Genomic DNA, 17,321 nt, shown 5'->3' on the forward strand with positions numbered 1-17,321 from the left:
CAAGAAAATAATGACGTGGTGAATCATTTCAAGGCTTATTGCTTCGAGGTAATTTGTGTCATTTTTTCCTCTTCCCCAAGATCAACGTTGGATGCTCGACTGATAGCTCATCTGCCGAGCCAATAAAACTGGAATTTTCAAGGGACTTTGGGGCAACCTGGCACCTGCTGCTCCCACTCTGCTACCACAGCGGCGGCCACGTCAGCTCCCTGTGCTCCACTGAGCACCACCCGAGCAGCACCTACTACGCAGGGACCACCCAGGGCTGGAGGAGAGAGGTTGTGCACTTCGGGAAGCTGCACCTTTGCGGGTGAGGACCTGCGGCTTTATGCCACATCTATTTTTCATGGTTTTCTTTGGCACCGTCGTTGACTTTATCTGGAAAATCTCCACCTTCAAATTTCTTCTTCGGTTCTTCACTTGATGAACGTTTAAAACGTAGGACACTGAACTAACGTAACTACTAACTTATGGTTTGAAGATAGATTTAAAGGAGCACCCCAGAGACAGTACTCATACTCTGTCGGAAGGTTGTATCCCCCATGATTCTTTATTAGATGAATTGGGAAGCAGCAGAAATATGGCTTTCCCCTAATGTAACCCTTCCCAGGCCCTCCTCCATCACAATATAAACGCAGTAGGAATTTTGTGGCTTTCAAACATCTACCGGTGTTTCTTGCACAGGGAGGAGACACCTGGAGGATGGAAGCCTACAGAATGTTTCGGGTGTCTCATAAAAAATTGTTAGTACTCTTTCCACAGGCATTTCTACTTTTTTCAGCCTCTGTCAGCATTTTTAAAAATCCTCACTCGGGAATGTGTTTTTATTGATGTGAGAGAAAGAAACATTGATCTGTTGCCTCCTATATGTGCCCTGACAGAATTGAACCCAAAGCCTTTTGCTGTATAGGACAATGCTCCAACCAACTGAGCCACACCAGCCAGGGCCCTCTGTCAGCATTCTTGTTACATATGCAAGATGGGGCAAAATTAGGTTTACAGCTGTAAGTGAAACACAGAGTACCGGCACAAGAGCGGGCATATAGATCAATGGAGCAGAACAAAGATCCCAGAAATCAATCCATGCCATAATGGTCAATTAATATTTGATAAGGGAGGCAAGGGCATACAATGGAGTAAACGCAGTCTCTTCAATAAATGCTGTTGGAAAAAATGGACAGGTATATGCAAGAAAAATACAACCAGACCAGCAAACAGGCCAGTAGGGGAGGGCAGTTGGGGGTGATCAGGCTGGCAGGGGAGCAGTTAGGCATCAATTAGGCCGGCAGGGGCAAGGCTAGGGGGCAATCAGGCTGGCAGGCAGAAGTGGTTAGGGACAATCAGGCAGGCAGGCAGGCAAGCAGTTAGGAGCCAGCTGTCCTGGATTGTGAGAGGGATGTCAGACTGTCAGACATCCCCCGAGGAGTCCCAGATTGGAGAGGATGCAGGCCAGGCTGAGGGACAACCCACCCTACCCCCATGCACGAATTTCATGCACCGAACCTTAAGTTATAAATAAGGTACAGAACTCAGACCATCGTGTTATTTGTATTTCATGTTGTTTTATTCCTATAAAAAGAAAGTAAATCTGTTAAGGAGGCATGCCCACTCCCACAATGGTAAAAACCTATCTTTCAGACTGCATTCAACCATTTCTGCAAAGAGAAGAATTTGCCTTCATAGTGTTGTCTAGGCCTTGTTTCAGGAAAAGAATTGACTCTCTTCTTAAAAACCACACAGGCATGAATTGCTGGAAGGCAAAAGTTAAATTTTCTCCAACTCAGTCAACCATCCCTTCGTTTGTATTCAGCACAGCACATGATAATGGCACAAGTGCTAGATGCTAAAACATATATATAACCCACATTTAAATGACCCCTTTCTGTGCATTTATTGGACACTGGGCACCATAAAAAGTATTTCAATGTTTCCAGGTGTAGAAATGTCATTTTTTGCCTCCACAAGTAGGCAGTTCACATTTGAAGCCTAAGTGTTGAGCTTCTACTGAATTTTGTTCATATCACCTTTGTGTCCTTTTCATCTAGAGGTTTTTTTGGGGGTTTTTTTTTTGTTTGTTTGTTTGTTTTTTGTCTTTAAAACTCCTGATTGCTTTTGCTTTATACGGATTCATAATGAGTCAACCAAAACCCCTATTTCCTGAAAGCACTGTTGTGTGCTTGAAATTTTAAGTTTACATTTAAAGAACGGGTCCTTTTGAATACCGCTGGCTTGGGAGAGCAGGCACTGACATTCACCAGGGAGGGCGGCAGGGAGAGATTTTCAAAATAAGATTTCAGGAGAAGACAACCACAGGGACCAGGCTCTTCAGCCCATTTATCATAGCGCTTGCAGTTTCTATGTCAAGGCAGGTGAACAATAATAAATATCCAACCAAGGTGGCTCATTTGTATTCAGAACACTTGAATAAATAAGAAGTTCAAAAAAATCCATGCAGGCTTTTGTTCAAAGAAAAACTCCAGCCATTTCCCTCAGCTCAGCAGTCTGAAAGTTCAAAAGGTAGGAAGTGCTCCTGGCCAAGACTAAACTCTGACAGGTATTTGAAAATAACTTTAATTATGAACTGGCATTTTGGGGACAGCAGAATGTAGTTAGAGATTTGATCTAAACAACAAAATTGGGGTTAAAACTTGATTCCATCTGCTTTGCTCTCTACTAAACTTTAGAAACCTATTAAAAGCTCCTATTATTGACTTCTAATTACTGTTTTAAAAAGTATTCTGGATTTGGTTCCTATGATAATTGAAAATTGGACAGATTCACAGGGCACAAAAATGAATATACATGCCATCTCTATATCTGTCCCCTCTGAAATAAATCCCATCTTTTTTGAATTGATTTTTTGTACATAATAAAATATACTAAACTATTTCTGGACCCCTGCCTAAATAAATAGATTATTTCCAAGGGGCTAACTTATCATCAACAATAAAAGGCAATTAACTTACAAATAAAAAGGAAAAGTACCTTTGATTTTAAAAGAAATTAAGAAGTAAGAGACACTGTCTAAAAATAAATCTGATTTTGTCACTCTTCTCTTTAAAATAATCTATTGGGGCTCTCTCTTGCCATGGTTGATGATAAGACAGTAGGATAAAATAAGGCTTTTCACAACAAATGCTATGCAACAAACACTGAGCATCACTGTATGCGAAACACAATATGGGGCACCACTGGTGGGCGCAAAGAGAAAGAGGCATGGAGATTGGCCTATAGGAGTTCACAGGCAATAGGAAAAATAGGTATGCTTTTAAGTACCTACACCTGTGATAACTATAATAATGGAAATTCCATCGGAATTATGGAAAAGAGAGAAATTAAAGGACTGATTATCTGCTGTCTGACTCAGCAAGTTCACTACTTTATCCAAAAGAGTTGAAAATAGGTATTCACTATTCACAATAACCACAAGGTAGAAATAAACGAATATCCATCAACTGGTAAATGAATAAATAAAGTTGGTATATTCATACAATGGAATATTATTCAGTCATTAAAAGTAATGAAATTCTGATATTTGCTACAATGTGGAATAACCTTGAAAACATCATGCTAAGTGAACAAAGCCAGACACCTATTATATGAGTCTAATCATATGAAATATCCAGAATAGGTAAATCCATAGAGACAGAAAGTAGATCAGTAGTTGCCAAAGGCAGGGAATAGGGGGACTGCTTAATGGGCACAGGGTTTCTTTTGGGGCGATGAAAATGTCTTGAAACTCTATTGAGGTGATGGTTGGCTAACACTGTGAACCTGTTAAATACCACTACGTTGTGTGCTTCAAATAGTTAAAACAATGTATATACATATACCTTTGCGTTATGCAAATGTCACCTCGACTTAAAAAAAAATGTTATGCAGAGTGTACATAGAAGGTATGAAACAAGCTTCAACGAGAAAATCAATATTGAAAAAGTTGGATCCCTGGCCAGGTAGCTAAATTGGTTAGAGCATCATTCTTATAAGCCATGGTTGTAGGTTTGATCCACAGTCAGGGCACATATAATAATCAACCAAGAATGCATAAACAAGTGGAACAACAAATTGATATCTGCCTCTCTCTCAATCTCTCCACACACCCCCTCTTTTCCCTGTCTCTCTAAAATAAAATTTTTAAAAAGAAAAAGTTGGGCCCTAGCTAGTTTGGCTCACTAAATAGAACATTAGCCTGCAGACTGGAGGGTCCCAGGTTCGATTCCAGTCAAGAACATATACTCCTGTTGAGGGCTTGATCCCCAGTAGGAAGCGTGCAAGAGGCAGCCGATCAATGATTCTCTGTCAGCAATGATGTTTCTATGTCTCTTTCCCTCTACCTTCATCTCTGAAATCAATAAAAATATAATTTTTTTTAAAAAGAAAAGAAAAAGTTGGACGTTCAGGTGGAATTTTGACATAGTGATAGAATTGGGAAGGGCTTATAGGAAGTAAGAACTTTAATGGCAAAATCTCATAGATTGATGAGTGGAATTTGTGTTCCCAAAATTGAATTATATTTTCTGTTTCTTGAGTGTGAGTCAGTAACAGTAACGGCCCACTGCTCATTGATCAGATGTGCTTACTTTGAAGGTATGTTGTTCTATTGATTAGATTTTTGAAAGATTTGTTTCTCTTTTCCAGATCTGTGCGTTTCAGATGGTACCAAGGATTTTACCCTGCTGGCTCTCAGCCAGTGACATGGGCCATTGATAATGTCTATATTGGTCCCCAATGTGAAGAGATGTGTAATGGACATGGGAGCTGTATCAATGGAACCAAGTGCATATGTGATCCTGGCTACTCAGGTCCAACCTGTAAAATAAGCACCAAAAATCCTGATTTTCTCAAGGATGATTTTGAAGGTAATCTTTTCTTATAAATTACATGTAGCGTTGTGAGAGAAATTACATTTTAAACAAAATTTGTAATTTGGAAGTAATCACTGGGTTTCACTCTAATACTTCATTATTTATCACTACAATTGAAACTACCCAACCCTTCATTTAGTTCTGAATTGTATAGGGTTCCAATTTTGAAACAATGGTCAGTGAGAGAGAACAAGACTGTAACTGAGAAAAACTAAGGTTATTTTCACCACTTTTGTTATCACATGTAATTTCTCATTAATGATAATTTTAGAAAATGTCTATAGAGGGTTAATCTTCTTAGATGGAAGGAAAAGATTCCAGAGATGGAGATTCCTTTCATTGCTTTATCATCAACTCACTAAGCAGTCTCTTATCACTTTCTTTACCTCAGTTAAACCTAGGATCTAACATTATATGTGACGATAATGTTACAACATAGAAAAATACATATGATGTAATAATTGAAAATATTCACAATTATATATCCTTTGGATATGCACTCTGATAAGACTGTGGAAAAACATCCTCATAAGAGAAAGTCCTAAACAAATGTAATAGTTATCTATATTAGGACTAGAGGCCCAGTGCATGAAATTCATGCATGAGAGACAGGGGGTGTCCCTCAGGGCAGCTTATACTCTCTCCAATCTGGGACCCCTCGAGGGATATCCTACTGAGATTAGGCCTAAATGGGCAGTGGGCCATCCCTCTCACAATCCAGGACTGCTGGCTCCCAACCACTAGCCTGCGGAGTTAGGAGTGACCAGGCCAACAGAGATAGGCAGTTGCAGGGGACCAGGCCTGCAGGGGAGGGCAGTTGGTGATGACCAGGCTGGTAGGGGAGGGCAGTTATGGGCAACCAGGCTGGCAAGGGAGGGCAGTTAGGAGTGACTGGGCCAGCAGGGGAAGGCAGTTGGGGGGGACCAGGCCTGCAAGGAAGGGTAGTTGGGAAGGACCAGGCCTGCGAGAGAGAGCACTTGGGGGGCGGGGGGTGGGGGGAGACCAGGCCTGGGGAGGGCAATTGGTGATGACCAGGCCAGAAGGGAGGGCAGTTAGGGGCAATTGGGCTGGCAGGGGAGTGGTTAGGGGTGATCAAGCTGGCAGGCAGAAGCAGTTAAGGGCAATCAGGCAGGCAGGCAGGCAGGCAGGCAATGGTTGAGTGGTTGGGAGTCAGCAGTCCTGGATTGTGAGAGGGGTCCCAAACTGGAGAGGGGGCTGAGGAATATACCCCTCCTCTGTGCATGAATTTTGTGCACCATGCCTCTAGTTTAGACATAAAAAGGAATGAAATACTGATATTGGCTACAACATAAATGAACCTTGAAATATTATACAAATGAAAAAGTCATATACAGAAGGTCACCTACCACATGATTCCATTTATAGAATCATCAAAAATAGGTAAATCCATAGAAATAGCTGATGAGTGGTTACCAGGGCCAGGGTGAGAGGGACATGGGAGTAACTGCTTAATGGGACAAGGTGTTTTTTTGTTTGTTTGTTTTTTAAATATATTTTATTGATTTTTTTTAATTTTTTTTTTACAGAGAGGAAGAGAGAGAGATAGACAGAAACATTGACGAGAGAGAAACATTGACCAGCTGCCTCCCGCACACCCCCCACCGGGAATGTGCCCACAACCACAGTACATGCCCTTGACCGGGATCAAACCCGGGACCTTTCAGTCCACAGGCCGATGCTCTATCCACTGAGCCAAAGTAGTTTTGGTGGGACAAGGTTTATTTTACAGGGGATTTAAAAGATCTGGAACTAGGCAGTGGTAATGGTTATACAGTACTGTGAATGTGCTGAATGCCATTGAGTTGTTCATGATGAAAACGGTAGATTTCTATATTATATGCATTTTGCCACAATCAAAAAAATTGAAGTAAATCTATGATGAATATCTGAAGAGGTTTGAGTGCTGGTTTTGAAAAAAAAATATTGTTTAATAGAAAATATCAAATTATCCTAAAATTTTTCCCATTAAAACAGTGTTAAAAATATGTAACACTTGCCGAAGCCGGTTTAGCTCAGTGGTGCAGCATCGGTCTGTGGACTGAGGGGTCCCTGGTTCGATTCCGGTCAGGGGTATGTACATTGGTTGCGGGCACATCCTCGGTGGAGGGTGTGCAGGAGGCAGTTGGTCGATGTTTCTCTCTCATCGGCGTTTCTAGCTCTCTTATCTCTCTCCCTTCCTCTCTGTAGAAAATCAATAATTTTTTTTTTTTTTTTAATATGTAACACTTGTCTGATACTGTCCTCACAGTAGCAAGGACATGGTGAAGAAGTCTATGGAATGGTCACATGCCCTCCCATACTTTTGTCCTGAATCACTCTATGACTAGCCAGTGTGGAGGAGCAGAAAGCAGGGACCCATCTGGCTGGACCATAAGTACTCAGGAAAAGGCCCCCTCCTTCTGTTCTGTGGACCCTTAAGTAACACTGCCAAGGTTAAACAATTCAAACTTGCTAACATGTGGAAAAGGCCTTTTATCTCAAATCTATGACTTCAATGTTTATGGCTTCCTATTTTGGAACTACACAAAGCACTTACCATACTCCTTTTAAAAATATAACTAAATAAATAAACAAGAATAGTATGACTATAATTGGAGTCATACTTTTTACCTTTTTCAGGTCAGCTGGAATCGGATAGATTCTTATTAATGAGTGGTGGAAAACCATCTCGGAAGTGTGGAATCCTTTCCAGTGGAAACAACCTCTTTTTCAATGAAGATGGCTTACGCATGTTGATGACACGAGATCTGGATTTATCGCATGCTAGGTAATCACTCTGGGATGTTGTTGGAAAATTACATTGTGATGTACAGTGGCAGAACATCACTGAATCAGAAAGAGATCTCAAAGACAAGGCCTTCCAATGGAAATGCTGGGTTTCTCTCTTATCAACGACTCCATTTAGACACAATTTACATAATTTACATTCTAAAACTGAAAGAGAATTGTGCAGTAACTAGGTCAGAAATGAAATACTGATAAGCAGACGAAAGTTAATATCTGGTATTTTATAAGATGGTGGCTAGGAAATGGCAATATTTAACTTACTTTAACTTCAGGAAAATAATGTTGCAACTTTATCCATCTTTTACAGAAGGCTTTTCATTAGCACTTGGACTGAGTAGAAATTATTTACACCATGCTTAATAGAAAGCCTAATGGAAATACCATACACTCTCAGATTACTTACAATTAACTTCATATCCATTAGCAATTTAAGTTAAGAACATTTGAGTGTAGCCTTATTCTTTATAAGCATTTCTGTCCAATGACTCGTTCATACACTCTAAGCACTCATTTTCTAAATTGAGCACGGTCTCTCAGAAACAAACATTTAAAACTGGCTCAGAGGATTATGTCCTGTCAAGAAGTATATCCTTTGATCAGTTGATGAGTGCCAAACACTTAGCCAGGAAAATAAAGAAGACAATTTAACATATGTAAAATGGAACCCTGACCTATTTTTGCAAGTGAACAAAAGACTGATGTTTTTGTTTCTTTTAAACACTTCAGAGCAAATTAAAATACATCATAGCAGATTATCCTCTCCTTCCTCCTACATATTTTATTTATTGAGTTATAAATTTGATTATGCCCCACAGAAAATACAATCCTATCTGTGAGATAATAATTTTACAGTTAGAGGAAACAAGATGGTATTTATCACCATCCTATTTTAATGTATATGACTTAATTTGATGCTCTTTTTTCAGGTTTACCATTGGCAGCTGAGTTCTCTAATTTAAAAATTATTCGGTTTTTCTAAATAATTCTGATATGGTTTATCTATGACTAAATTAATATAAACGTTTTCCCAACACAACTAGATGACATGCTAAAAGTATTTCTCTGTAAATGACTACTATTTCTATAAATATAAACATCACGAGGCACTAACCATGTATTTTTTTCATTAATCTAATGTTAAAAGCTCCATTATTTATCTCATCGCAGTAGCATGCTGTGTAGGATTTGCATATATTGACCTCGAAATGCTCTGTGTAAAATTCCCATTTTCTCAAGTTAGGAGATTTATACACAGTTAATCAAGATAGGGGAGAGGAGGCACCCATGAAGAATGCATGGTTTTATATATTGAACTGAGAACTTTTATTGTAAGTCCCAATATATTTCATATGTGTGGCATGCATACATAATTGGCTGAATGCATTGGATTACACGTGAAGTTTATTCTGCATTACCAGGGAGCAAGCAGCCAGACCAGGCACCAACAGTTTGCCTGCCAAAGATAACATGTGAGCTCGTTTTCATTGGCACCCCTGCTGCTTGCTGCCACTCTGCCCACCTCCCTGCCAGCTGGAAAGGCTGCACTGGCTGGCCGCCACAGTTCTCGATGGCCGGTATCATCCATCGCAGACCCAGCAATAGTCAGAGGTTGGCACAGCCCACCATCACCAACCCCCCACCCTCATACTCCCCTGCCACTGGGCACAAAAGACAGAAAAGAGGCCCAGGCTTGACACACCTCTTCCAAAAGATGTCTGGCTTTTCACAAAAGAGGTGTTACAACTGGTGAATATAAATGTGTCTCCCAAAAACCAATAATATGAGATCTAAAAATCTACTGGTATAAACTGAAAATGGATGATTACACCAATAAATGAGGTAGACTGTATTAATTATATTCCTCCTGTTTCGGATACTAAGGACAAGGATCCAAATTTGCCTTAAGTCTTTAACAATACACACTCCCAAACCTGGACAGTCTTCAGACCCCTATTATCTTCTTATAGGATGGCCAAAGGGTGCAGTGAATGCTCACTATCCTCAGATTCACCACTGTGGAGGGCTGCAAAATATAAATATGGGTGCAGAATTGCCTTTCTTCAGATTTCACATTTTATTGATTTCTTTTAACATTAAAAAGGAAACCGGGCTTTGAAATGATTTCTTTGGACATGCGTTAAGTCGTTATATTCATTAAAGCCATGCACTCCCTGTATTACCCCGAGTGCTTATGTTTTGCTAACGGTGTGGATTTCTCACTGAAGTAAATATCTACAGTAAGTTCCACTCGTGTCAGATTCGTGCAGTTCTTCATGAGACTGGGCTGCGGTAAAGGGGTTCCGGATCCCAGGAGCCAGCCTGTGCTTCTGCAGTATTCTCACAACGGTGGCCTCTCGTGGAGTCTCCTTCAGGAGTTCCTTTTCAGCAACTCCAGCAACGTGGGCAGGTACATCGCCCTGGAGATACCCATGAAAGCCCGTTCTCCTTCTACCCGACTCCGCTGGTGGCAGCCATCCGAAAACGGGCACTTCTACAGTCCCTGGGTTATCGACCAGGTCAGTCCCTTTAGAATTAACCATCATAATGTTGTCACTTATGTGAATGTGGCGTTAGAGAGCAGCCCCCCAGTTCAATAGAGAAAGCCCAGGATGGACAGTTTAGTGACTTGCCCAAGGGCAGAAAGGCTAGATTAGATGTGGCATTTAGCTTCCTTTCATTCTCTTTTTCCTTCAATTGCCTGAGCCTATAAAGCAAACGACACAACAGAAGGCCCAGGACCTGCTCAGAGAGGATTCTGCCATATGGATAGAGGGACTTTATCAAGCGTGATACGAGGTTATAATTCTCTGAAAAGGAAAATGTGCAAATTGCATTGATGCCACATGCAATAGCTCCCAAATCCTCTTTCCCAGCCTTTGAAGGAAAAAAATAAATAAGCCTCCCTAACATCCTATGACAACTCTAAAGGTTTTTCTTATATAATAAAATGCGCATCAAATAGAACTCAGAGAACCTGTTAACAAACTATAGAATCCACACAAAGAATTCAGCTGAAGTGCCTTAGGGTCCAACTGTCCTTAAATAGAAATTTTATGTTGAGAAATAATCGCATGTAAGCCAAATTTTGCCTTTCCACATATAGTTTCCAAAGGCACAATTTGGCCCAGGACAGCTGTGAATGGTTTTGTCAATCCTACTGTTTGTTTTCACGGATTTTCACGGCTTCTTGCCAGATGGCCTAACAGACCACATAAACAAGAGCATTCAGAAAGGCCCCCTAACGTTGTGTTTGCTGTACGATGCCAGTTGTGACCCACATGACTGCTGAAATCAAACAAAAAGACTGTACTTTCTCATCGTAAAGTCAAACTAAAATTTTGTGCTTTCTTTAAAATTACATTTCAGATTCTTATTGGAGGAAATATTTCTGGTAATACAGTCTTGGAGGATGAGTTCACAACTCTGGATAGTAGGAAATGGCTACTTCACCCTGGAGGCACCAAGATGCCGGTGTGTGGCTCGACTGGTGATGCCCTTGTCTTCATCGAAAAGGCCAGCACCCGTTATGTAGTCACCACCGACATTGCTGTGAACGAGGATTCATTCCTGCAGATAGATTTTGCCGCCTCCTGCTCAGTCACAGACTCTTGTTATGGTAAGTATTGCAGATGCGGGTAGAGGGACAGATGTGTATAAATAGGCATCTAAGGCTGCCTCTATCAAACGGCTGCATTACACCTCTGATTAGTCTGAAATTAAAACACAGGGGCACTTTGGGTCAAATCATAACTGCATTCTTGAAAAATGTATTTAATCATTTTTTATTTTTCAACTGCAGTCGACGCACAATAATTTCAGGTGTTTACTCCAGTGCTAAGACCTTATATAACTTACTAAGTGATCATCCCAATACATCTCTTACCCATCTAACACCATACACAATTATTAGGACATTATTGATTGTATTCCCTATGCTGTGCTTTGCATTCCTATGACTATTCTGTAACAACCAATTTGTACTTCCTAATCCTTCCATTTTTTCACCTATCCTCCAACACCTCTCCCATTTCACAACCATCAAAATGTTCTCTGTATCTATGAATCTGTTTCTGCTCATTCGTTTATTTTGTGGGGTTTTTTTTAGATTCAATTTTCAATAGATATGTATTTATTGCTGTTTTATTGTTCATATTGTTTATTTTTTTCTTCATCTTCTTAAAGAAGACCCTTTAACATTTCATGTAGTAATACTGGTTTGGTGGTAATGAACTTCAGTTTTTAATCTTGTCTGGGAAGCTCTGTATATGTCCTTACATTCTAAATGAGCCTTGCTGAATAGAGTAATCTTGGTTGTAGGTCCTTGCTTTTCATCAGTTGCATATTTTTGGTAAGATTTCAAAAAGAACCTAAGTCTCAAGCAGCATTGATCGTTGGAGTGGGTTTGAAGGATGAGTGGAGAGGAGAAAAAACCCCATGCCCTCTGGCAGCATAAGCAAAGAAGCAGAGGTAGAGCTCTCCTCTTCTATGGGGGAACTGTGAACAGACTATCCTGAAGGAGACCACAGTGCTGAATTTAAAAATAGAAAAGGACTTTAAGGTCCAAGATATTTTCTCCCTCATTAGCATAGGAGGTTAATGAGAACTCAAGGAGTTAAGTTATGACATGGTTTGCCTGTAGCAGCACCAGTACTGAAACTCTGCCCTATAAGCTCAGCCATGTGTGCTTTCTACTATTGGTTGGTGCAGAGTCTTGAGAGAAAGAAGTTGAACTAAATGATAAAATGAAAGAGGCAAGTGGCTAAGCCCAGTTGACAACACAGTACCTTAAAAAGCTTGACCAGGTCATGAATAAGGGAGATTAGCCCAGAAGCTGGGGAAGGTGGGGAAGAATAATCCCAGTAAAGAAGCCTTAGTGGTAATCTCTGTGGGAGGCCATGAAGACCTGAACTGTAGGGCAGGAAGAGAAATGGAATGGGTAAAATTGATATAGGACAATGCAAACAAAAAGGAAAGAAGCAGCAGATCTCAAAACTAGGTGAGAAAATAGAGGATAAAGGAGAGAGAGGAGTAAAATTTTGAAAATAACTTCTAAATTTTGAACCTAGAAAATGAGTGCAAAAGTTTAGTCGTTGGTAGAACTTGGTTGTTAAAAATATGTTTATTTATGAGGGGGAATAATGAGTGTTTCTTTAGCTTGGGTGAAAGTAGCTTTGAGTGGAGATATTCTTTAGTGAGGAGGACTTTCAATATGCAAAGCAGGAACTTTGTGCATATTGTGCATGACAATATGCCAGCATCAGCACCATGCCGAGCTGAATGAACACTTGTTGAATGAATAAAATCAATTCTGAGACATAAATTTGGCACAAAGGTAGTAGTTGAAGTCCTAAGAGTATACAAGTAGAAAAGACCAGCCCTAGCTAGTTTAACTCAATGGATAGAACGTCAGCCTGCAGACTAAAGGGTCCTGAGTTCGATTCTGATCAAGTGCACATGCCCAGGTTGCAGTCTCAATCCACAGTAGGGAGCAAGAAGGAGGCAGCCAATCAATGATTCTCTCTCATCATTGATGTTTCTATCTCTCTCTCTCTCCCCCCCCTCCTCCCTAAAATTATATATATATATATATATATATATATATATATATATATATATATATATGAAGAAAAAGAAGAAGACCAGAAATGGAGTCTGGAAGAATGTCCATAGTTGGTAGTTGTTAGTAAGCACAAGAGTCAGAGGGAAAATGAGACAGTTGCTTTCCCAAAGAAAAGAAAGTAGAAAGAATCAGGGAGTGAACAATAATATTCAGTGCCCTGGGGAGAGCAAGTACAATGAAGACAGAGACAATCCTACAAGCCTACAAGCCTCTATGTAACTAGAAAAGGCTTGTAGGTACCTCTGGGTAGTGAGTGAGCCATACTGGCTGTACCTGAGCATTACCTGGAGAGCTCTGGCCATGCCCCAGAAGAATGAAAAGACAATCTTTGAGGGTAGGACCCCTGGCATCAGTAGTTTTAAAAGTACCCAGCTGATTTCAGTGTGCAGCCAAGATTGAGAATCACAGCCTTAGAGAAAGTAATTTCAGTAGGGAGGTGGGGGGTTAAAGCAGTTTATAAAGCCTTCAGAAGGGACTAGAGAGAAAAATATATATATAATGGGAGTCTAAATTGAATGTTTCAGAAGAAGAGAAAGGAAAGAAATATCTTTCCAAAGGCCCAGAGCAAATTGGGTATTTTGGCAGAAATTACATGGCTTTCAGCTACCTCCTACGCCTTCTGATTTCCCAGTATATACCATTACACAGCAGAGCAAGATGTATTTCTGTAACATATATTTTTAACTATTAGGTTAAATCATAAATATATATAAATTATGACTATTATGACTATTGCTTTAACAGCTTTGTTATGGTGGTTCTGAAAATTGCTCAGTATAAAGAATGATTTGGTAAATTTTACTTATGTTTCATTTGATTATGTCCCCTTAAAAGAAATATTATTTTAATATGGAAAATGTAAAAAATAATAACTAGTAATATACAGAGGGGAAAAAATCAAACCAGGAAACATCTCAAAATAGGAAACATTGTATAGGGGGAATCAAATTGAAATTTGATTGAAATGAATACATAAGTAATTATGGTTCCTGGGTCTAGAAACATGTATTTCTATTCAGAATAATGCCTTTTATTTCAGCTATTGAATTAGAATACTCTGTAGATCTGGGATTATCGTGGCACCCATTGGTAAGGGACTGTCTGCCTACCAATGTCGAATGCAGTCGCTATCATCTGCAGCGGATCCTGGTGTCAGACACTTTCAACAAGTGGACCAGAATCACTCTGCCTCTTCCTCCTTATACCAGGTATGGATGCTTCTGTGTGTTGTGAACCCAAATGTTGTGAACTCATTTGGCATGTCAGATCTCAACAAAGCAAGTTTAAATGAGATATATGGGATTTTGTTACCTATTGATGGTATCCCCCTGCACGAATTAAGTCTATCTTGGTCAATAACATAGAAACCAGTTTTTATGATGACATTGTTTTGTCTTTTCCAAAAATATAGGCTTTCACTTACCTTTAACTCTAATATTTTTAAAGAATGGCATATCCAAGAAATCAGTAAACTTCTCCACCTTCATTGACTTTGCCAAGAACAAGTCTTAAATTTGAAACAGGCACATTGGATATAAAGTATATTTAAATAGACTTTGTTTTCTGCCACTCAGACTACTGTAAATATAGCAGTGAGTGGTGTCAGATAAATGGGGTATTTGCTATCATAAATATATATTAAAATTAGTGTGTCTGAAATTTTATTTTAAATTATATCTTGAAAATTATCACCTGGAGCATTTTTATGTGAAAAAACAATTATAAATACTTTATTCATTGTGTTTATAAGAAATGATAGTTGCTTTCTTTAGAGCAGTGGTTCTCAACCTTTCTAATGCCTTGACCCTTTATTACAGTTCCTCATGTTGTGGTAACTCCCAACCATAAAATTATTTTTGTTGCTACTTCATAACTAATTTTGCTACTGTTATGAATTGTAATGTAAATATCTGTGTTTTCCGATGGTCTTAGGTGACCCTGCTAGTGGTTCTCAGCCTATGGGTTTCGACAAGTTGAGAACCGCTGCTTTAGAGGGATAGTAAAAAGATAAGTGGTGGCAGCGGGGGGGGGGGGGGGAAGAAATGATGTTGGCTTAATAAAATTGCCGTGGTATAAAGGTATAAAGTTACGTCTAAATTTCTGTGTGCTTGCAACTGCTTGAGTAAAACAGATAATCCACCTTGTCCAGTGGGATGGTGCTATCTCTTTTCTCCACCTATGTAAGTACTAATCCTAGGAAAGTTTTAAAATATCTGTTTAGGAATTCCTGTTCCCCTCCAAGAAAATGGCAATCAGTTGCTGTCCTCACAAAAGAAGCGAAGCAACCGATGCAGTTTATGGAGGAGTTAGAGTGTGGGCTCATTATTGTTCTCTCGCCTCCCCACAAGTGAAGAATGAGTAAATCTTCCTAGAACATGACCATAACAGCCAACCATTCATCTAGGGCATACCTTTCCTGAGGATTATCAAAAAATGGGATGGTTTCAGTTACTGACAGCCAAGGGCTGCCCTACAATTGCTGGCTCGGAGGTAGGAAGCTATATTAACTGTCGGCACAGTTGCCAAGTTTAAATGAGATACGTGAGATTTTGTTGCTCGTTAGAGGTATTGCCACACATGAATTATTAAGGCGATCTTAGTAAGTAAAACAGAAAAATAAACCTCCATTAAGGCAGCAGTCTTTTAAGTCTTTATGTATTCTGTGAATTATTTCCCAGCTACTTGGTAGCATTTTGCAAGTAAGTGACATTCTAAGATTTACTCCAGCTAGTCATGATCCCCTTAGGGCTTTTACTCAAGGGAAAATAATTTTCCTCATCTCTTAGCTTATCTTTTAATTGTCTCTAACCCATACCCACAAAAATGTTAACACTTTCCAATTATATTTGAAAAATCTGATGATAATTTATTTTCTCTTGCTATTGTAGTAAAACTATACGGTTCATTTATTATATTACTCTCAGAGCTCACATTGTACAATGGTTTTAAAGTCAACACTGCCTTTTGGATAAGTCAACAAGGTCCTTGGGATAATTCAGAAAGAAACGTGTATGTTTGGAGCTCAAGTCAGACCCACTTCTTATCATGCACTTCCACATGCCAAAGATTAGAACCGAGCACCAGGCTTAGAGTACTTTTTCTCCAACACAGATTAACATATTAATACTATATCTGTTCTTATATCCATGCACTTTTTAAATACGGTGTTTCCTTGTTTTGAGTTGAACTTATTGTCTCAACATCTGTGAAGTGTTGAGACATCACTGTTTATGTTGTCCACCAGGACAGAATTGAGAATTTTAGTTTGTAGCTCTTTCCTATAAACAAACATGATTTGACAACTTAAAGCCATGTGCTATATAGGGTGTGGTAATGTGCCAGTGTAGATCTCTCCACTCACTCACTTGTGACCCCAAACTAGGTACAGTGGTGGTAAGTCAACTGAGGTTGGTTGTCCACAAATTAGCATCAAACCATTAACCAAACTGAAATGGCCAGTAGTCATCAGTCATGATTATTCAACCATTTAATCACCCATTAAATATTTTTAAAGTGTTTAATCATGTGCTAGTTCCATGTGAGGAGCTGAACTCATTCCTGCCTCAAGGTGCATTTAGTCCAGTGGGAGTGGGAAATCCCCAGTAATCACAGAAGCAAATATACAACTCAGGTATGATAAAAGATGAAGGACAGTTGCATGATGCTAAGACATTGTAGATAGTAGGGAGATTTGCCTTGGTGAAGAAAGCCAAGGAATGCTTTCTTGAGAAAAGATAATTGAGGTAAGATATGAAGGATGCATAGGAGTTAAGTAGGTGGAGAGTAAAGGGAAGAGTTTGTATGTAAAGATAATAACTTAGAGTAGGAGGAAGCAGATATTTGAGATATTAGAAGAATGGATCAGAGAAAGAGAGAAAGTAGAGTGAGATGTGAGATGGTGAGATCATGAAGATCATTGTAGGTTGAACTAAGATTTGCAGATTTGTTACATGAACAATGAAAAGCCAGCTGAAGTGTTGGGAATAGGAAGATGTGATCGGATTTGCACTCAGAAAAGCTTATTATAA

At 39.5% G+C, this 17,321-nt stretch overlaps 1 protein-coding gene across 2 annotated transcripts in view; it reads left to right on the forward strand.

The window, feature by feature from the left end:
- The window catches only part of RELN (reelin), a gene marked incomplete at its 3' end in the record, with an annotated part of 380,746 nt that overhangs the window by 313,820 nt on the left and 49,605 nt on the right, over nt 1-17,321 (forward strand). For both annotated transcript variants that reach the window (XM_084897797.1, XM_084897796.1), the window contains exons 41-46: nt 81-310; nt 4,639-4,859; nt 7,506-7,653; nt 9,931-10,189; nt 11,040-11,289; nt 14,333-14,501. In XM_084897797.1, coding sequence (XP_084753923.1) covers nt 81-310; nt 4,639-4,859; nt 7,506-7,653; nt 9,931-10,189; nt 11,040-11,289; nt 14,333-14,501 — 1,277 coding nt within the window. The remainder of the gene's footprint in view (nt 1-80; nt 311-4,638; nt 4,860-7,505; nt 7,654-9,930; nt 10,190-11,039; nt 11,290-14,332; nt 14,502-17,321) is intronic.

This window comes from Pipistrellus hanaki, assembly GCF_964339955.1.
Source record: "Pipistrellus hanaki genome assembly, chromosome: 10".
NCBI classification, from domain to species: domain Eukaryota; kingdom Metazoa; phylum Chordata; class Mammalia; order Chiroptera; family Vespertilionidae; genus Pipistrellus; species Pipistrellus hanaki.